This window comes from Xiphophorus maculatus, chromosome 2, assembly GCF_002775205.1.
Source record: "Xiphophorus maculatus strain JP 163 A chromosome 2, X_maculatus-5.0-male, whole genome shotgun sequence".
In the NCBI taxonomy this organism is placed as follows: Eukaryota; Metazoa; Chordata; class Actinopteri; order Cyprinodontiformes; family Poeciliidae; genus Xiphophorus; species Xiphophorus maculatus.
The window spans coordinates 16,766,944-16,789,493 of NC_036444.1; the positions used below are offsets into that span (position 1 = coordinate 16,766,944).

General features: G+C 38.5%; 1 protein-coding gene across 9 annotated transcripts in view; it reads right to left on the reverse strand.

Annotated features, from left to right (window-relative positions):
* The window catches only part of abcc8 (ATP binding cassette subfamily C member 8), a 67,252-nt gene that overhangs the window by 3,457 nt on the left and 41,245 nt on the right, over positions 1-22,550 (reverse strand). For 3 of the 9 annotated variants that reach the window (XM_023346408.1, XM_023346402.1, XM_023346418.1), the window contains exons 18-37: positions 22,097-22,129; positions 20,564-20,605; positions 20,091-20,189; positions 17,373-17,457; positions 17,030-17,110; positions 16,081-16,218; positions 15,844-15,969; positions 14,818-14,914; positions 14,295-14,366; positions 11,797-12,044; positions 9,033-9,199; positions 7,418-7,645; positions 7,223-7,315; positions 4,857-4,959; positions 4,474-4,587; positions 3,152-3,272; positions 2,837-2,967; positions 2,679-2,757; positions 1,797-1,905; positions 1,188-1,291 (exon numbers count right to left, since the gene is read on the reverse strand). In XM_023346408.1, coding sequence (XP_023202176.1) covers positions 1,188-1,291; positions 1,797-1,905; positions 2,679-2,757; positions 2,837-2,967; positions 3,152-3,272; positions 4,474-4,587; positions 4,857-4,959; positions 7,223-7,315; positions 7,418-7,645; positions 9,033-9,199; positions 11,797-12,044; positions 14,295-14,366; positions 14,818-14,914; positions 15,844-15,969; positions 16,081-16,218; positions 17,030-17,110; positions 17,373-17,457; positions 20,091-20,189; positions 20,564-20,605; positions 22,097-22,129 — 2,270 coding nt within the window. The remainder of the gene's footprint in view (positions 1-1,187; positions 1,292-1,796; positions 1,906-2,678; positions 2,758-2,836; positions 2,968-3,151; positions 3,273-4,473; positions 4,588-4,856; positions 4,960-7,222; positions 7,316-7,417; positions 7,646-9,032; positions 9,200-11,796; positions 12,045-14,294; positions 14,367-14,817; positions 14,915-15,843; positions 15,970-16,080; positions 16,219-17,029; positions 17,111-17,372; positions 17,458-20,090; positions 20,190-20,563; positions 20,606-22,096; positions 22,130-22,550) is intronic. The other 6 variants (XM_023346454.1, XM_014470332.2, XM_023346440.1 and 3 more) reach the window with 4 other exon arrangements.

Below are 22,550 nucleotides of genomic sequence, written 5' to 3' on the forward strand. Positions count from 1 at the left end.
TTACACGCTGAAAAAGAAAACAGGTTTCTGACTCTAAAGTGGAAAAATGCATCAGATGAGAGTAGCATTAGTCTGTTATCAAACATTAGCAGCCTAGCTGCTCTTCTGTTTTCTTAAAAAAAAAGCTGTGTAAAAATGCTGAAGTTTAGATAAAAGTGCAGTGAAAACCTTTATGTACAGCTTCATGCAGCGAGTTGATGTGCGTATAGCAGCTGATTGTCTTTCACATACAAAGGCTTGCAAAAGTATTCATACCCCTTTAATGCTTTGTCACATTTTGTGACATTAAAGCTACACAATTCAATGTATTTAATGGACTTCTTTGAGATGGAGTAATACAAAGTAGTCCTTAATTGTGAAGATGAAGGAAACTGACAGAAATAGATTTTCTTTACAAATAAAAACATGAAAAGTGGGGGATATATTTGTATTCTGCTCTCCTGCCCTCGTTCTATCATTATGGACTAATGTGTTTTTTTTGTCTAACTTTTCAGACACATTTTCCCCTTTTCTTTGCAAAACAGTTCAAAACTAAATCAGGAGAGAGTCTGTTAACATAAACTTTTAAGTGTTGTCACATATTAGATCTGAGCTTTGACTGGGTCATTCTGCCACATGAATATGCCTTTATCTATACCATTCTAGTTCAATTTCAGCTATAATTTAGGATCACTGTCCTGCTCCAATCCTATGAGTTTCATTTCTGGATTTAATGAGTCTAGTTGTTGCATTTTGAAGTGCATGAACGAATTTGAATTTGTCATTTATTACCAGATGTTAAAACAGCAACTGAATACAAATATATGCGAAACTTCTCAGAGCTCTACAAAGCAAACAACATTTTTATTCCATTTTACAAGGAAATATTTGTTACTTTAGATTATAAAATGTCAATAAAATACAATGTTGCAAAAAAATCATGCTGTATGAATACTTTGGCAAGTCCCAATAACATCTGATATAATGAGTCTGCTGCAGGCGCCAGCTGTCAGATCTGCCGTATAAAGACGGTCAGCTAAGTTAAAAATTTAATGCCTAAGTGACTTGATACAGCCGTTCGATCCTTGACTAGAGATACTCGATGACGGCACTCTGAACATGAACTCTAAGATTATTAATTAGCTGAAGCACAGCTTAGCCAACAGGTTTATCATAAAGTGAATGCTGGTGTTTTGTTTTTCTCTTACCCAGACCTCCTGGCAAGGTTTTGACGACAGGCTTCAGCTGGGCGATCTCCAGAGCTTCCCACAACATCTCATCTGTCGCCTTCATCTCTGGGTCCAGGTTGAACCTGCACACACGCATCCACCAAGCAACATTTAGAGGCACTGGTACTTTATAATATGTAAATAAACCTTTCTGGTAGCATTTTGTAGTCAATGTATGATTATGAAATCTAAAATAAATGTCAGAGAGGCAGTGCAGATAGTGATTTTAAACATTATCTGATATCAAGCTGTTCACATCAGAGACTAAAACCAAACCGTATTGTTTGCATTACGGCTGATATGAATATCCAAAGCCTTAATTAATTCCCTGTCGTCTGTTTTCCCAATATTAAAAGATTTTTATGGGGTGTTCCACTGTGGTCTATAAATAGGAAGCTCCTCTGAACATTTCAGAGAAATGACCTCTTATCTATAAGCAGCTCTTCTCATGTTTCAGATAAGTGCAATTAATGGTTGACGCAGTTTTCCCAAATGTTCTGGAAATGTCCTGCGTCCCTCTTCATTAAGTAAGATCTGATCTGAGCCTCCATTAACGAGTCTTCCTGTTGACAGAGGAGTTCATTGTACCGGATGGTGCCACTGAACAGGAAGGGGTCTTGAAGGATGATGGACAGCCGGGACCTGAGGGTCTGCAGAGGCAGCTTGGAGATGTCGATGTTGTCAATCACAATCCTCCCTGTGAAACAAGAAAAACAAAAGTTCTTGTTTTATTTCTTTTTAAAAAGCTTAAAACAGTGCTGGAATATAGACAGATACATTTATTGTCTGTTAAATATGTAAAAAGCCTTATTAGTCCGTCTTTTATTACAGAAGCATAATCTTATGCTAAGTATCTTTGAAAATCAAAGGCTTTTCTTGATCATTTGAGTAAATTCATTTTATAGAAAGATAAAATTACATACAATTAATGTTACCCCCTAATAACGCCTCTAATGATTGCCTTCCTTTATGAAGCTGAAGGATTTTGAATTATTTGTGCTTCAAGTTTTGAAAGTTGAAGTTCAGATACCTACAATTAGTAATCTAGTCAGGATAAAAAAAAAAACCTTATTAATCCTTTGAAGGGTAATTTGTGTACAGCCACTACAGCCTTTTACACTCTGAAGGACAGAAAATTGCCCTATGTAAGGCAATACTAGAAACATCACAAAACCCAAATTAATTTGCTGGCATATAAGGAGAACAGTAAGGAAGGGAAAATTAGAAAAAGAAGAGTGACCTTTTGAGGTCACCAAGTTTCCATTTATTTATATTTATTTCTGCATCAAATAAATATTCTCAAATTATATGACGAATTTTAAAAAATGGTTTGCTTTGTGAAATGATGCTGCTGTAATAAAACGCTAGTTAATTTTAAGGATTTTTAATGCATCTGCACCAGAATTACCAGCATATTCTCTGCACTCCGTCTGTAGCTGCTGTATCAAACTAATTCGCTAACAACTTTACCCTCAAACATGTCCACCATGCGGAAGAAGGCCAAGGAGAAAGATGATTTGCCGCTGCCGGTTCTCCCACAGATCCCCACCTTAAAAACATGAAATCATACCAGCATGAGAAACGCTCAGATCAGAGAAGCAGCTTCTGCAGGCAGCGGCTCTTCTCACCTTCTGACCAGGATGCACATGTGCGTTGACATTTTTGAGCACAGGTTTTAGCGTAGTGTCGTAGCGCACGCTCAGATTCTGGATCTTTATTTCTCCTTGTCGAGGCCAACCATCGGGCACCTGAGACACACCTGAGACACAGAAACATCACAGAAATGTTACTACAGCCTTGCTCAGCAAAATACTACGTCAGTTTTAGAAGAACTTTAAGCATGTTAAGCATAAACGTCAAAAAAGGCAATGAAAAAAAAAACATAAAGCAAAAGAGGAAGTGGGCTGATTAGGGCTTGCAGAAAATGTGTCTGCTCCACTCACTGAGGAGTCCCTCGTAATTCTCCGGTTCAGTTTTGAGCAGGCCATTAATCCTCTTGACTGAGCCAAGCTGCACCTCCATGTCTGCCAAGTTCCTCACCATCCAGTTCATGTAGTTGGACACCTGATACAAGAGGACAGGAAGGACGGTTACAGTCACGTAGTCCCTCCAGTCTGGACGCACCACCGAGCAGAGAGAGACGACGACTAAGATTTAATGACTAAAATGTTGGTGATTTTTAGAACAGCTCATAACGTTTACCACATTCCTTTCTGTTCTTTGATAGCAGTAAACTTTGGAGAGAAAAATATCGCAATACATCTAAAAGAAAATAGAAGGTGTTTTTTCTGTGGCAAAAAAGGAAAAAAAAAACATGTTTGATCTAATTTCTAGTTCAGCTGTTTTGGTTTAAAAATAAGAAAAACAAAGAGGCTGATGCAAGCATGCTTCTATGGTCACTTCCATATTAGAGAAAATGTCTTACAATCAGATTCAACGTTCTCGATTCAAATCCCAATGTTTTGAAAAAATAAAAAAATGTATATTGAAGTTTAGCCATTGTAATTTTTTTTAAATATCTTTTTTTTCTTTACAATCTTATATCAAATGCTACCCTTAAACAAAAACCTAGAGCAACAAGCAGCCTTGAAGTAAACAGAGTTCACTTGTGTGTAATTTAATCTCCGCTTAGCTAAAGGTTTTCTGTGAAGGTCTCAGAGGAAACATTACAAACAGCAACATGAGGACCTAGGAAAGCTGCAGACGTGTTAAATAAATGTAACAGATTTAAATATGTTGTGGAAGATTGTTTAGTTTATCACCTGAAAATTGAAAGAGTATAACTGGAAACCTACCAAGACATGGCAGTCCCTACTGACTAACTGCTAGGACAAGTTTATTTTTTATTTAGTGTTATTAGAGTGCATGAGGCTGAAAAGAAATTTATGCAATATGTCTTACTCTTTTTTTTTTTAATTGTGTCAAATTTTCTTTCAACTTCAATCAATCTGCAATAATTAGTGTTGGTCCATAACATCCATTTCCTGTGACAATAAAGTTCAGGTTTGTGGAAGTGTGGTTGGTGAGGTGGTCTGATTCTTATTATGAAGAATATCGAGTTTAAGTTTTTCTAAACCATCATGATTATTATATATTTTTTTTTTATTAAGCATGTTCAGTAAAAAGGAAGCATAGTATGCAATACCAATCAAAATGGCTTTTAAAAAACTGAAGCCCATGGTTATGAACCTCGAGATGAAAAAGAAATGAGCTCCTCTTGGTAAAAATGTTCAAGATCTTTGGTACAGATTAAAAACACGCTCACCATGAGAGCGTACGTGAGTCCGAGCCCCACCAGGCCGGGGGGCAGCTGGTTGTACAGAGAGTTGGTGATTGAGGCCACAGCTGCCACCAGCACCACACAGGCTCCAACGTACTCCTGCAGACCACAGCAAGGAGATTCACTGAAAGACTGAACATGATCTATCAAAGGTAAAGTGATTCACAAGAACAGACTGATGTATTGGCAGCAGCTGAGATATTACACATGATGTGAAGACTGCACTTTATGGAAATCAGTATTTCAGTAATTCAATATAGGAAGCAGTTATCCATCCATACTGAGGTAAATGTGTGCCAGCACAGTGACCAGCACTGCAGCAGAACTGATCTGGATGTCAAAGATCCAAACAGCAGATGGTTCATTACCATTCGGACCTCCAGCCAACGGTTAGCGGCCGTGAGGAAGAGCGAGGCGATGTTGTTGGCGTCGGTGAACTGCAGCAGCCTCTGTCTGAACCTGGGCTCGTATCTGTCGAGAGAGAGGATTTAATTTGTTCCACAACATCTCAAAACTCTACTGGATTCCCTGCTGGCAGCTTTCTCCTGCCTGACTGGATCAGAGTCAGAATTAAAAAGTAGGAAGGTCATTCCCTGGAAACTGTAACATATGTTACTATGGTAGTTTTTGGCAAAAGAAAAGATTTCCAGCATAATTCTTGGTGAATAAAATGTAATGCATCACGCAGAAACAAATAGATCTTCTGTTAGAAAAGTTGAGAATTGATATTGATTGAATTGTTTCGAAAATAAGTCCAATTCACCAGCTGTGGAAGCTGTTCCAATACATCTGTATAGAGAGGCATGAGATCAGGTGACCTTATCACTGTCTTTACTGCAACATTAAGTAAATTTTGTAGCACCATTCTGTAGCATAGGTAGCTATGTTTGATATAAAAAGAAACAAAAACATTTGATTGTTGGAATGTGGAAAATTTATGCTACTTAAATTGTTCAGAAAATAAGTCAAACTCGCTTGCATGGCATCTACTGCAAGCATGCGGCATGCTGAGGTGAGTGAAGCTTCATCAGCGCAGACAAAGCATCTGCATAGGATAGCGTGAGATTAAACAGCGTTATTATGGGTTCATTGCTCTGTTATTGTTACAGGTCCTGAGTGTCAGGACTGATGTAACAGTGATGACACAATCTGGAGGACAAATAAACAGGAGTCAGCAATGGCGATCGTAGCGCTGCCGTTAGCATCCAGATTTAGTTTTTTTTATTTGTCATATATATGGTACAATATTAATGTTTTACATTGCCACTGTCTTATAAACTTGGTCTATTTTCATCACAGGCAACATTGAACTTCACACATCACCCCCCTCACACCTTCATCCCCCACCCAGATGAAGACAACCACGGCACGTGCACCAGACAGAATAAATCAACTGCCACAAAGCTTTACTGCATCTAGCTACTGATTTTAACTGAATATCATTCAAACAAAGCAAAATAAAACTTCTAAGACGTTAAGAAATAACGGCCCTCAGAGCGAGCTGGCATGTATTTTTAGGTGCACCACATTATTTTATAGACATTTGCAAACATTTTGTTACAGAGGAGCAAATGTGGGGGGATGTGTAACAATGGAACATTTTTAAAATGTTTTAAGAATCACAGAGCGCTTAACTTAGCTGGAGATTCCCATTTCATTTGCTACAATATCAGAAACATCAGAGGACCATGCTGAAGCATCATTCACTCAAAGCGGTGTAACTTCAGAGATGATTTAATGCAAGGCAGAAATGTTTTACTCCTACTCCATTAGGAGTAAAAGCTAAAATCAAGCAAGAGAACTCTGTTTAAGGTCGCTCTGCACATGTAAACTTCAGTCATTCTATCTTCTCTTTGCCAAAAATAAACACTTTTATATGTTATTTTCTCTAAGTTCAATCATTTGGGACTTGACAAATTCAGATTTTTTTAAAACAAAATTATATTTTCTTTAAGAAAAGCACAAATGTAACTAAAATTCTGTGATAGCCGTGTTGAGACAGTAGGTGGCAATAACATCATCAAATCCCAGACCAAAACCAAAGAAAGAAAATTCTCCAAAAACATTTGCCACATATTGACATCATTTACTGACCAAAGATAAACAATGACAAAGATTGTCTTATTTTTGAGTGACTGTCCAAAGCAAGAAGAAGAGTGCTATCAGAATGTTGTAACTCTCCCTGCTGGTCAATATAATAAAAATGTAAACATTCAGAATAGTGAGTGGTGCTTAATTCTTTCTTATGAAGGCAGATAAAAGTATGAATCTGGCACACTTTAGACATGCAGGTTTCTGCTTATATTTTGTATTAAAAAATAAACATTTTCAGGCTAGATTCAGAAGAAAGAAACATACAAAGCCGATTCAAGGCGAATGTGTTTCGATAGACTTTGCTTTAAAACTAATGGAATTATACTGTCACACTGTTATAAAAAAATTAAAAATAATTAAAAAAAACAGCTTCTGGAAACCCTACCAGAAAGTAAATTATTATATCTTCAAGGTTTTCATTCAGGACTTTTTCTTATAGAATGTCACCATGGACAACAATTTTATTTCTCTTATCTTTAATCGTCCCCTAAAAAAATAGCTTTCTGAAAATCCAAGTTAATTTTTACAGCATTTAACCTAAATCCCAAGCCCCACTTATCTCTGTCTTCCCTCATTTGAAGTATTACAGATCACAAGCCTTTATTTCTGCAGATCTGAAGGCAGAATGTCTGCATTTTACCTGAGAGCCCTTATCGTGCTGAGCCCCTCTACTGTCTCAGAGAAGTGGGAGAGTAAAGGGAGTTGGGTTGCATCCTCCAGCTGCTGCAGGTCCCTGACCAGCAGACAAACAGGAGAAGGGAAATATCAATCACAATTCAAATTGTGCTACTAATGGGCATCATAAAGCTGTAATGTTCCAAACCAGCTGACTCACCTTGAAGCCACTCGAAAGTATTTCTGGATGAAGTAGCAGGCGACAGCCAGCGGCAGCAGGGCGATGAGGAAAACGGGCGTCACATAAGAGATGACGCCCAGGGCGGAGAGACACAGCAGGGTGGAGCGGGACAGACACTCCAGGGTGGTGGGGATGTGCTGGTCGATTGTGTTTGTGTCCGTGGAAAACCGGTTGAGAATGCTGCCGAGCGGGGTCGTCTCAAACAGCCTTGGCAGGACCAAGGGAAAAGGAAATGAAAGACACAATTATGATAAATGCAATAACTAATTATGATGAGATGGATCAGCTATTGTTGCACGTGTTAGACATCTTTAATGAAACAGATTTTATGTGTTATTAGATTTCTTTCATGAACGTCATGAATTGATATGTTTGGTTTACTCCGTTGAATTGAAATTGTTGAAATAAACTGGAATAAATCAAAAATGATCTGTTACTGAGTGAATGTCTAACTGATCAATAGATTTATAAATAAACTAAATTCACTGGTATAGAGATTAATTACAACAAATTATTATCTTTTGGCTTTTAAAAGGACAAACAGGACAAAGTTTAATTCCAGTCACTGTAACTCAGCCCATTCTGATTATATAGTTCATTTGAGGATCAAATAAAGCCCAATTATTAAATTATCAAGCTCTGATTGAATTGGAGCCAACAGGACTCAAATTTGCTTTCACCTACAAACCTGAGACATATTTTATTATAATTTAGCCAGAATAAACAAAATAAATTGAGTTTTTTTTTATTTTAATTAACTTATTACTTAAAATTATTATCAAACTGCAAGTTGAAACTTACTTGACATAGTTTGAATTAAGTTAAATTGATTATGGCTTCCTTATTTTTTACTTATCCATTTCTGTTTATCTATTTCTAATCATTGCTACTTGCAATACGACTTAGTTAATACTCAGTATTGATGCAATTAACACTCAATTCTTCTTCCTTAATATTTACATGTTAGGACTTTCTCCTTTTTAATATTACTTTCTATACCTTTCAGGTTCCTTAAATATTTGATTAACATATAAATATTACCATATTATTTAGTCAACTTTTCTTATTTATTAGCTACTTTCCACTATTATTGGCCCTTACTCACAGTAGTATAAGTACTTTATTAATCACCAAGTTATTTCCTGTCACTCCTATTCCTATTTTCAAAATTCTTCCCTTCTACTTACTACTCAACATTTTTTCATGCATGTTTAAATCTAAAGATCCCCACATTAAAATATTGAACTAATCAGCAGTTTCTGTTAGCAGTCTTTACAATCAGCTGTTTCGGTTTAAATCTGTTGGCGCCAAGTACAGCTGGGGGTTTTATTTTTATTTTTGCATGTGTGAGTGTCTATGAAGGGCATACAAACACGCCCGTCTCTTTTCAGAGATGTGCTGAGGCTTTAGTGCGGAGAACAGATTGCGCTCTGGGCAACGAGGCCAAACGAAGGTGCTTTTAACTGCATCCCTTTATATAAATGAGGTGTTCTGCACCTGGACCCAGAGACACACAGCACACTGTTCCCTTACATCCTGTTTTCACCTGAGATGAGGCAGGCCCGCACTCACGCTCACGCTGTGGGTGTCCTACCTCATGGGGGCCAGTATGATCTTGTTGAGCAGGTTGTGGTGGAGCTCCTTGGCCACTTTGAGGCCTGTCCACTCCACGGTCACAGAGGTGGCGAGACAGAGGACGATGCCAAGGCAGCAGAGCACGCTAAACACAGACAGATACCACGAGTGGCTGAAGCCACAGTCCTGCAGCACAGAGACACATTTATCAACAAGATGGATGTAACACTTAGTATCTGAGGAGGTGTCACTTAGTTTGCTTGAGCGATAATTACCAGCATAATTAAACTGTGAGGCTGGTTAAAAATTAGCCATCTAATGCAGCAGAAGCCAGTGAAGCTCAAAGCTGAGCTGGCAACTTTTGAACAAACAAAAAGGGAAAAAGGGAAGAGCTGATAATGCTGTGTTGTTTCTCTCTCTCTCTTCTGAATTCAAGCAGCTTCAAGCTGCACTTCAAATGTGTTTTCTTTGTCTTTTTATGAGTATTTTTGTGTTCTGGTAGTGATTTAATAGAGCCATGCAGCACATGAAAGAGACAATACTAGGCTTCCAAGTATAATTAAAAACTGAGCTGCTTCTGTCTGAAGGAATCAAACCAAAACCAGTAATTAATTAAATCAAATTAATTGTTCCATTAGTGTTTAAAGACATGGTAAGAAGATGAGTTCATATGTGACAGCATTCTAATTAATAACATTAACAGCACCTAGATTAAGATTTGCTTAGATCTTTGTAATATCATCCAAAGCAAACAAAAAGGAAAAAAAAAGACTATGATGACAGTAAAATAGGTGAAAAGGTAAATGAGAACAGAGCCTTAAAAATATTCTCATGACTTCTCATCAATATTCTCAACCTTTCCTCATTTTGTCAAACTTTTTTGTATTTAAGAGAGATTTTTTGAGAAACACAAAAATGTGCAGGATTGTAAAGTAGAAATAAAATGATACTTGGATTTCGAAAGGTTTCACAAATCAAATCTAAAGTGATGGGCTGTCCACTCTGATAACACAAATAAAACAATCCATCTGGTTCACCTTACAGAAGGACAACAACCCCAAATATATTAACCAAAACTGATAGAGACATTTTCTATCAATGAAAGTTGGTTTTAGAAAGCTTTGATTCAGTAGTGCTAAATAAAAATGTAAGAATTTATTTGTAGAAAGATTTGAAACCCATGTTATTTCACAAAAGCCCCCCAAAAATATATGGAAGTTTGTGGTTGGAATGTAATAAAATGCGACTTCTACAAGTTACTGCATAGTTTAAAAGCAGATTACAGCGACTAAATCTGCTTTTTTTGATTTGGAAAATGTCCAGCAAACCAAAAAAGATTGCGTTGTCCTTTGACTTAAAAATATTCCTACCAGTGTGTTCCTGCTACAGTTTCATAAAGCATAAACTCGGCTTATTGTCTGTCCAGTGAGGGGAAAAAGCAGGTTGAATTCTCCTCTCTCTGTGGTTCTGAGCTGCTCATGGGAAGTGTGTGTATGTGCTTGATGTCCAAACAGGACCTCTGAATGTCCCCATGTGGATTAGTCTATTGCTCAGAGCAGATTAGATAAACCTGGCAGAGCGTCTCTGAAGCTCCGCCAAACAAGATACGCTCGGTGACAATTTCTGTACACTTAGCTGTGCTCATAGTGTGCTTCTGTTCTCCAGAACTTTTCAGCCTTCATGGCCAGCTGACTCTGTAGCCTGAAATGGTATCAAATTTCAGTCTATGGGACATGAACACATAAAACTATTAATAAAGTTGTTGCTTTACTCGTCTTGGATACGACAACCTGACAACAGTTGGTGTGACCTCTGATGCAGCACAACTTTCCTCGCCATATTTACAGTGAATGGGGATTAAAGTGTCTGCTGTGTTTTTCATGTGCTGTAAGTGCTGTAAGTACAGTGTGTAAAAAAATAAACCACATTTAGAAAGAAAGTGGCTAAGGAGACGTGACTACTTTAATTTATAGATTTCTTTCTACTTTTTGTAATAAAGTATTTAAAATTTTGGTACAGATTTTCCCATAAATGCATGACTCCAGCTCTGCTATGCAGACTAACTGAGCGGCTGCTGCTGCTGCTGCTGCTTCAGGGCGGGTTAGTGAGCACTCCATCTGATGCTGGCAATGTCTGTGTTTGGGTTTTAGGTCAGCTCTGTTCAACTGAGATTCAGTGGAGAATTAGTGAGAAGAGCGTGAAGAAAATGTAGGAAAGCTGTGATGATTTCCCCAGAGGGGAATTCTGCAGTTTTTACTCCCACAGAATAATTGTAAGGAATAAAAATCTGTTCATTGGACTGGATGTTGAAAGACTGCAATGTGATCCCAAATGTAAAAGTGTTTTATTCTTGCACCTAGTTTGACAACCTTACATATATAAGCATTTCTGCAAAGCCAGATGTGTGTCTGAAGTGTGAAAACCTTCTAATCTCATAAGAGTTGAGTTGCTGCATGAAGACATGAGTAGGAATCACAACTTTAACTCACACAGCGGTTCTTAAAAACAATATGAACATGACTGACACACAACAGTGCATTGACCAGAGTTTGTAGATGTTTGTCATAACCTAATTCCACCTGTTTTGTGAATTCTTGATCAACTTTTAATCCATTTTTATGGAATGCTCTATGAAATAAACATGTTAATACACAATGATCGAAGTTCAATTTCAGCTCAAATACTTTAGGGTCGCAGTAGAGAGGCTGGACCACTGCAGCACGGCCCAAACAGCGGTGAAGGAAGAGAAGACTTAGTCAGGAGAGTTTTCATCAGCTACTCACCTTAACGAGGGTGCAGTTGTGAGCCGAGGCGTCTATCTTGGCCGTGATGACATGTGACGTCCAGTGCGCCAGCCAGTAGTCGATGGCGACCATGAGGGAGTGTTTTAGGAGCTGTGAGAGGAGGAGCAGAGTGAGGAGGAGGAGGCCGGCGGAGGACAGGTAGGTACCGCAGGAGCGCCAGGGGATGGTGGCTCGCTGACGCATCACCTGCGACAGGTTGTCGTCATCTTCGCTGTCCAAGGATTCCTCTGGAATGAAGAGCGAGATGAGTTGAAAGGTCAAGCAGCCTCAGCTTAATGTGGTATTTGTTTTACAGGTACACTTAGACAGTTTTTTTTTTTTTTACTTTACGTAAGTCGTCTTATTTCTGTGTTTATCTGAAGTGATTTCTCAAATGCTCTCTGACATTTAGATTGTTCCAGCTTTTGCTCTTTACCTCTTTTTATAATATCACATACATTTTTATGATTTCCCTCATTCGTCTTTGTTACAAAGTAGTTTTAGGACAAAACAACTAACAAAGACAGAGAAGAGACTTTAATAAATTGTTCCATGCTTAGATTATTATTCACACCGTTTGAACTTTTCAAATTTCCTCACTTTACAATCACAAACCTCAATCTATGTTATTAAGGTGTAAAGTCACAGAACAGCACAAAGTTGGGGATATTTTTGTTAAGAAGAAGGTTTCCCCCCTTTTGTTTTGACAAAAACATACATGTGTAATCAGTCCACTGAACTGTAGCACACCGAAAGAAAATCTAGTGCAACCATTTGCCTCGTTAGTCAGAGGTGCCAGTGGCTCAGTGGACAGGGATTCCTGTAAGCGGTGAGTTCCCACTTTGAATCTCCACTCTGTCTGTCTCAGTTGTTGTGTCCTTGGGCAAATTACTTCACCTGCCTCACCTGCTGGTGGCAATCAGAGCGCCCGCTGGTGCCGAATGGTTTTCAGCCTTGATTCTGTTAGTCTGCCCCAGGGCAGCTGTGGCTTTTATATAGCTCACCACCATCAGTGCATGAATGGGTGGATGACTGATTGTAATGTAAAACGCTTTGGAGTCCTCAGACTTGATAAAGCACTATACAAGTGCAGGCCATTTACTATATGCTAGTTATGGTAACTATGTGTGATTTAATCTCAGTGTAAGTCCAGCTATTCTGTGAAGGCTGCAGAGGAAACTCAGTAAACATCTATGACCAAACAACACAACAGAAAGGTCAGGGATGAAGTTGTGGTTAGGTTATAAAACATCCTGGAGGAAAGGCTAATTCATCATCAGAAAAAAATGGCCAAAACAAACAGGTCAAGCATTTCTTAATGGTCTCTGATAATTCTGGAGGAGCTGCAGAAATCCACAACTCAGGTGCATAATAAAACAAAACATCATGTTTAATAAAATGTCTCAAGTGAGCATAACTTAACTCTTATCAACTTATTGAATACTCATCAAGTGGTGTGAACTTTTGGATAAAAATGCTTGATAAGTTAATCATGTTAAATCTATGCAAAAAAAAAGTTAAGTATTAGACAGGATTTTGTGAGGATTTTGGATTGTAAAGGGTTAACGTTCAGACGTTACTCCCTTTCTGCTCAAGCAAACCTGCAAACTGAAGACAGTTTTGAACATTTGTACAGCTGATTTCAGTGTTGAAAAAATTTGATCTGATGACGTCATGATTCTTTAATGTATGTTGGTTAACAAATGTAATCCTGAGCACAACACTTCAGATCAGTTTAAGAATATTGTTTATATACACAACTCGACTAACTTGATAATTATGAGTAAGTTGTAATGACGTAATAAAACACTTAACTTAACTCTGTACTGTAAACCTAATTAGTTCTCATTCCTTAAAAAATAGGAGTTAAAACACACCACAGCTTTTTGCTCACAAAACAAAACAAAAAGTTAAATTTTTCCTTCAACTTGTGTGCTTTTTTACGTTGGTTTATTCCAGAACATTCCAACAAACAACAAATAAACTTTGTGGTTGCAATGTAGCAAAAAGTTCAGGGAGTATGAATACTTTTGCAAGACACTGTATGCGGTATCTCTACTCTACTCCAAGCAGATGCTCATTCCCATTAGGGAGCTGGTGAAAAAACTCTTTCCATTTCTTCATCCACAATGTAGAGTAAATATAACACATCACACCATGCAGCAGGCGTTGGCGCATGAGGCTGCATGTCAGTGCCTTCTGGGCTCAGACATGCTGGAAGCAGAGGGAGAGCAGAAGGAAATCAGGCTTAATGACAAGCAGGGGTAAAAGGTCAACAGTTACCGACAGCCATGCTTTCATTCAGTCGCCTACCAGAAGCAGGAGTTAGGAACGTTACAGAGGGAAGTGAGAGAAATGCATTACTACAAAAAAACAAAGTTTTTCTCAAACCATCCATTTCAAATCCACACATTTGCAGTTTGCTACCAGCATCACAATGCCACAACGGCTGCTCTGTTGCCATTTCTCTATCCAAACCATGCGTTTTCTGGCCACACCTGTTTGCTCAAAGGCAAGGACGGCAACTGCTGCTGCCGGAGACATCGCACAAGTCCAGCCCGGGGTGCCACCAGCACACGGGAGACAACACAGAGCACAGATAAAGAACGCAGCACCTTCTGCTCAATACCTTCACCTTTTTGTCAATGTCAGACACAAACACAAACACACAGAGTCACAGCAGGACGCTGCTGGACTGAGAGGGGGTGACATTTCTGAGCACTCTGTAAGTCAAAACGAGAGCCAAAAAGAAGACTGAGATTATTTATCTATTCTGAAGTGTTTGCATCAACCATAATACAGAAATAAAAGTACTAGGAGTCACGTGGATTACTACAGACTTACACATTAAAATAAGCCTGGTGAGCTTAAGCTTTAATGTAACAGATGCTTTTCAGCAAACACAGCAGGTGAAGGTAAATGTCATCCTGCATATTATCAGCCAGGATGAAATCAGAGAAGCTCAGACTGCAGTCATGCATAAATTTCCTCCAGCTGGTTTGTTTCCCCGTCTCCTCTCACCTTCTTCGTCCTCCTCCGTCCTCAGAGCTTCTCTGGAGTACATGGCCCTCCGCAGGTTTTTCCTCTCCAGATCCGTCATGTTCTCTGCAACAGTTTCCTGGGGGAAAAAACAGATTCAGGAATGGTTTATGCACAGTTCCAGGGAAGGTTTACATCTCATCATGGGCATGAATGTCATATCAGTTTCATGTTTTGAATAATCAACATTAACCTGACTTTGATGCATGTGATTGGAATTTACTGTGAATTTGTATTTGTTGATGTTATAACACTAAAATATGTTTCAGCCATCTAGTTGTTGTTTTGAGGGAAGGTTAAAGACTTCAGTCCAACTTGAAGGTTTGTTTTACTGGTCAGCATCCTCTGGATCCCTCTCATGTTAGGCGTAATGTGTGCTGGTTTCTGGATTGTTTTGGGTTATTCTGACCAATTTTCTTTACGTAACTGGGGTTCCAACAGGACAATGATCCCAATTGCGTATTAGCACTGGTTTTGAAATGGAAAAATCAAGATAAGAGCGGTCTGCCAGAATGACCTGCATGTCGACCAGCTGAAAATGTGATTAATGTGCTTAAAAGTTGCATCTGTGGTACAAAACAAAACCAATCCATCTGAGATGACTGATCAAATATTCACTCAGAAATCTTGTTGACGGCTACAAAAAGAATTGTTCCTTGCAAAGAGATGTTTACCCAAATATTAATGTGTGTGTGTATGAATTTTAACCTTCACGTATGATCCGGTTTAAATAAAAAACATAATTTTTAATTTTTCTACTCAGTACTTCTGTTTGCTGTATAATCAGTCCACTGTGAAAAAACAATCTTCCCCATGATAAGTGTACATAAACTTCTGACCCGGACTGGATATATTTCTCATAATAAAATCACTTATCTAATTCTCTCTTTAAGCTCCTAGAATGGCTTGCTCAGAAATTTTTCAAATTAAAAGAAGTGGTGTTTTACTAAATGCTGACTCAGAGTCATTAAAAACTCATTAATACTGTGAGTGCAGGTCATTAATCACCGTCTCAAACTCCCGGTCCTGCCTGTGCATCAAGGTCTTCCACTGCCTGAAGAGTTCTGGTTCAGAGTTCTGGATATCCTTCAGAGTCCCTTCAGTCTGGATCGTCCCATCTTTCATGGCAATAATCTGACATGAAGAAGCACGGACACAGAAGAAATGTGTGCACTTTAGAGATATCTTGGTGATGAAGAGTCTATAAAATGTTTGAGTGAAGGAAGACAGACGGGGTGGTCCTACCCAGTCCGCATGTGGCAGATACTGCAGTTTGTGTGTGACCAGCACCACCGTCCTCTTCTCCTCCCTCAGCAGATTCAGGATGCCATCCTGCATCAGATGGTCACTCAGATGGATGTCTAAAGCAGAAAATGGGTCATCCTAAAAATATATAAGCAGACGTTTCAAAGTGCAAGAAAACAACCATCTGTCAGAACAAACAGTGGAGCGTAAAAGTCTGCACACCTCTGACAAAAACTCAGGTTTTTGGGATGTGGAAAAAATGAGAATGAGGAATGATTTCAAAAGGTTTGTCACCTCCAAAATGACACAAATTACTACCTTGCAAGAGAGTTAATGCCACTTTGACTTTCTCACATTTTACAGTGTGTTTTAGTTGATGCACAGAGAGATTCATAAAAAGTGGAGGAAATAAATAAAACTCAGTTTGCACTGTACTCAGCACTTTTATTGGACCATTCTTATACATGAAAATACCTTAAGATATATGTTTTGCATGCATTTTCCTCCACTTTTATTTCTATGAATACATCTCAGTAAGACAAAAGTCTCATTTTTAAGAGCAACCTGCTTCACATAGACAAAAAAACAATAATATGTTGCTCAGGTCAGGGTAAAATGTAGAGATATTGTTCTCCGACACATTGCATTTTGCAAGTAGCGCAAAACATTCAGTTTACACACTTTCACATGTTAGGAACCAAGCAAAATAGATTGTGTGGGGGGAAAAAAGTAAGTCAAATGAAACAAAAATGTCTTAAACGACTAAAATCCATGAGGATCTGACATCTCAGAGTCATCTGCTCTGAGCTGAAGGAGGATGCTGCTATTTTTGTTATGCAGGACAGTTTCAGAAATAGAATCACGTCTGACCGAATGCTGAAATATCAAACCAATCAACTAAAGTGACTCTCTTGATAAAACCCTCTGCTCTGTGTCTGTACAGACTCACCAGAAAGACAACGTTGGTCTGCTGGTACAAGGCTCTGGCCACGCTGATCCGTTGTTTCTGTCCCCCTGATAAGATGATACCCTGCACAAGAAGATAAGAAGAAAAAGAAACCCAAAGGTTATTGGTAACCGTGAATATGAACATAAAAAAATAAAAAAAGATAATTATTTATTTCCATCATTAGAAGTGCAAAAAAAGAAGTTGCAGCAGGACAGTGCTTTGACTAAATGAGGTCAGTCCAGCTTCATGCAAGCAGAAAAATCAAAGCCTTGCTGCACAATTATGATGAAAAATGACTTGAGGACTTATGTAATATGTACAGAATACTCCAGGTGGTACTGACCCGCTCACCGATCTCTGTCTGGTCTCCTTGTGGAAGGATGTCGATGTCAGGCTGAAGGGAGCAGGCCTCAATGACAGCTTTGTATCTGCAAACGCAGAATACAAATGAGGGCAGAAATCAGCTGGCAGACAGAAACAAAGCTGCTGCTCGCCAGCTGTCATTTCAATGATTTTATGTATCAGCTGCTGCTAGGTATGCAGATCACAGCCCAACCTGAAGCAAAAGCAGAAACAGCAGTCGCTGCGAGATGAAGAGGTCAATCGAGTTGATTTCTGCTCCACACAGAAAGCAGAGGAGCTGTCCATTAATATCATTTGAATTTAAAATGCAATTACTAAACCTTGCAGCCCACATTGTTTATCAAATGCAATCATCTTTACTTGATGTGCAATAGCTCAATGTAATGGTTATAATGACATAATTTCATGACACAAAAAACAAACTAATGCATCATGAAATCAGTGCTTCAGCTTTAGGAGAGCAGCTTTGTTTCTAGAGCAAGAATTATTTGTCGATTCTGTTGCAAAACACATAGACAGGACTCCTTTAGATGCACTTAGATGTGTTACATTTTAATTAAGTTTAAGACAAACAGCAGATCTGTGTGCCAAGAGTCTGATCTGGGAAAGGCTGGGTTAACAGGCACAAATGGCCACATTAACATAATGATCAATTTGATGAAAAAAATCAGTTAAATAATTTGTATAGAATAGAATAGAATAGAATACAATTCAACTTTATTGTCATTGCACTGTCACAAGTACAAGCAGCGAGATGTACAGTATAATGGGTTGCCGCATAACTCAGTGGTAGAGCAGGCACACCATAATGCAATGGTGTCTCCGGTTTGATTCCTGGCCTGTTTAGTGCTAATAAATAAAGACCACTAGAGCCACAAAAACCTTCACTAATAATAATTATTTATAAAATGCAAATATGTTTATTCCAGGTTATAAACCACTCAGTCTCATAATTCTAAAATGAATGTTGACCTTTATTAGAGTGATCTCTGCCACATTTAAAAAATCAGAAAGTGATTTCTGTCGATTTTCCAGCATTAATCAAGAATAATTAAAAATTGGTTTTACAGCCTAATTTTAGGTCTAAAACTCTCATAACCATCACTGGCCAAAATTAATAGTCGTTTAATCTGATTTGATGTCATATTGTGATAAAAAAAATAGTTTTTTACAATGTATATAAATGTCAAATTTCAGCTGAATGATCATCAGGTTTTTCTGTTCATTAATGACATGACCTCAGAAGGTCATGTCTGAGGAGTTTGTGTGGATTGCAAACAGTAACTTATCCACAGAGCAACACAAACCAATGATTGCATATTGTAGCTGGCATCGAAGAAGACACACATCACCATGAGAAACACAAACATGCAGAAACACCTGCTGCAGCGGCAGACAGTGTGTCTGTATTTCTCCAGATAAACCAAACAACATGACAAAAATGGTGGCGGCAAAGCAACAAGAGGTTTTGTTTCATAGGACAAATCCACAACAACAAAGCTCACAGGGCCATTAGTACTATGTGAAAGGAGGGGAAAATTATAAACAGTCCATCAGACCTGCAGAGAGGCAGGCTGTTGCCATAAGAGCAAGAAAGCAACCTTTCAAACCAACCATTTGTTGTAAAATTCATGAGTGTGGGCTTGACTGTGCGCTAGCGGTGCTGTGTTTTTTTTATTTTGGAGACACAGGTGTTTCTCAGCATGTGTTTTTGTGCCAGGAGTGATTTAAAGAGACGAGGTTGAATTACACACCCTCTGTAAAATCAAATAATCCTCTCTCAAAGTGTTTTACTGTCAGGTCAAACAGTAGCTTTAATTCAATCAGGGATCAGCACTTTCAATTTTATGAACAGGCTACTGGGACAACAGAGGCTGTATTTTCATTTAACATCTGGACATGACAGCTAATGGGTCATAATAAATACTCAGGCAGTGATTAATGAGTCCACCTCTGACATTGTTATCACTAATGCTGTGTGATCACAGGTGTGAAGAAATAAGTCCCAAGACAAAAATGGCAAACAGCAGCATTAAATTATAATGAAGTGCAACTACACAGTTAAAAATTGGTGGTCTAAATATAATGCTTTCATGCACAAACAATGCTGCATATGACTGCAAAATGCTCTCTTTAAGTAAGCTGCAACTTCTCAGAATGAAATGGTTTTCACTGAAACACTTCGACTGAGATCTTTAATCTATGAAGATTTTGGTGTTTTTTTCCTGAATTTTCTGTGATTCCTTCAGTGTTATGCAAGGTCAAACCTCAAAAGAACTCCGTATAATTTTGCTTATACAGATTTAAAATATTTTTCATAGTACACTTTAACCCCAACTAGGGAAAATCCTGTATAAATTCTTGCTTGAATACCTGTTTTTAGCTGAGCTGCGATGTGTCCAAGTTCTTCATTTAAAGCAGCTATGATCAGTACAAGCTTCACAGAAAACATCAGTTCTGACTGTGTTAATTTGTGTGCGCTTGTAAGTAGCACTGGAATTTGCTTTAATTAGCTCACTAATAAATGGATAAAATACCCAAACGTTTGGCTAATAAGAATAACGAACACTGCAGGACTCCACTAATGGCCTAGTTGGTGACATTTGACGTAATTTGCTCTGATGAACCGTGCAGTCAAAAGGGTAAAAACTGGAAAAAATACACAGGAATGAACCTCTAATTGCAGGTAAGAGTTTACCTTGATTTTATCATTGGCATCTCAAAGGTGATGTTCTCCACCACAGAGGAGTTCAGCAGCCAGGGCTTCTGGGAAGCGTAGGCCACAGGGCACCTTTTCCTGCCACAGATTCAGTGAACACACAGAGTTATTAAACAAACAGGATAATCTCTCCATGTCTACATTTTTACTGCTTAATGGGCCTTCTGTTTCACACATGCGTTGAGGTTCAGGAGTTGTCTAAATCTCTGCATTGGGACTCCTCGACCTTAGAGGGTGACACTGCTTTGAAATGTCTCCAGTCCTTAAACAAGTAGTGCAGGGAACATTAGAGTCTGTGGTGTGTTTGTGCTGTCAATATGTAGCTAAGGGTCAGGGCCAAGTAGGCATACAGAGAGAACAGCTGGTGGATTTCCAGATAAGACTGAGTGCGAGCTTTCAGCTTTTAATGATGACGTGTCTCCAGGAGGACGGGCCGTCACGTTTGGACTCACCTGATGTCTTGGTCCCCTGCCGCCGCTTCTCTGTCTGTGGGACTGCAGGGAAAATGTCAAACACATGACAACATCGAAACATTAGGCAGACAATAGATTATTGACCTCACCGTGTTCCTGCAATGATTAACATAAAACAAACACGCCACGTAGGCCCGTTTTCTCTCTCCTCACCATGGCAATCACGTTATTGCTCAGCGGCCCAAAAGCGAAAAGGCAGAAGTCTGCTCTACATGAACACATCTGCCATTAACAGTAATCTTGTCCTTCCTAAAAATAACGCCCTCATCCTGTTCATCTTCCTGTAATTTGCTGATATGGAAATTAGCGTCAACCTGCTCATTCTCAGAAGATCTGATTCCAAAAGACGAAATCAGAGTGCTAACAGCAGCTCTGAGCTTCATGCTTCCTGGTATCCTGCTCATCTTGTCTTCATGTATCACTAAATAATGCATTTCTGAAGGTGGACAAAAATACATTGCTTTTTCCAACAAGTCTTTCTGATTAGTGGGGATGTCAGGTTCACGTTAGCTTGGCACATTTTGGCTCAGTACAGTCAAAAGTCGAACCCAAACACCAGTAATCCAGAAAAAATAATCTTTATGTTAATGAACAGTATTATTATGACGTTTGCTTTAATTTGACCTTTGACCTAGTATAATTGCCAAGCCTTTAGTTTTAGATATTCAGTATTTTATTAAAAAGATGACACAGCAGTAAACATGAACATAAGTTGTTTGCATTATTTGTTTTTCCGGGACACATGTAATATTCAAATTAAGACAAAACTGAATTTTCTAATTTTTTCATCCTTTTCATAAAAAATAAAGAAATTAATTCTTGAAATATGTCATCTTGTGTGCCTTTAATCATGAAGATAAAATACTTTTTGACTTAATTACTGAAATAAATTATCTTCCTCTCTGATATTGAAATTGATTGACATACTGCATATGTTTTTCTGTTAGGATAAAAGTCGATTTAAAGACAGTTATCTTTCTCATTCGTTTATCACAGTTTAAAAGTCATTAACATGTAGCATAAAGCATAAAAGGTTATCAGATAACCTTTGAATATGATGTTTTTGTGCATCATCCGAAGTAAAGGCAGAGAAAAAGACTCAAGCTGTGCAGATGTAAATCTGACATTGTGACCGCGGATGTAATTCTGGAGCTGAAAGCAGCGAATGACATGCTGAGTTACAAATAGAAACAATTATCAAATGGGTGCTGGAATAACCCTCATATAGCCGTCAGCTAAAGAGCAGCTGTCACCAAAGCTTTATTTAAAACGCTGATTTATGCTTAACGTCATTGTTTCAGCACAACAGCTCAGGCGTTTATCTTTCTTTCAAAAAGAGTCCAGTACAGAATCCTGAGCATACAGCAGCTTGAGTGTTTCAGAAATCCAGCCTGCAAATATTTTTAGTGCATTTGAGTCAGCCTGAGAGCTGCAGAAAATGTTCTCTACGGCCCAACTAAAAATACATCACAGTGTTGGCTTTCGTGTTTGGGTTTGGCGGGTCTTGCTTACCTTTCATCGCCTTCAGATTCAAGGATGGGCATACTGTAAATAAGAACAGAACAAAAAAAAAGCTAAGGTTTAATTTATGGTTTTACTTTTTATGGTTTGGAAAGAAAGAGACACAAGGAAACGGCAACGATTAATGTTACTCCACAAACATAATTTTACTCCAGAGTAAACTGTACACACAGGTTTTGCACATGCTCAGTTGAAGCTCTGGTGTATTTTTAGGTATGTTTGGTTGACACCTCGTCCTGACAAGGTGACTTCAGTCACATCTGTGGATGACTCGAGGGTGTAGGACTATTTTACTGCCGTTTTTTACTGCAGCAGCTACAGTAACAAACACTTGTTGTGGAGGGGAGAGGAGGAGGCTGACATTTAAGAGGCTCTGATATTTTGCTCTTAAACGTGTAAAAACACAGCTGCTACATGCTGTTTCAGACGAAAGAGAAGGAAATGG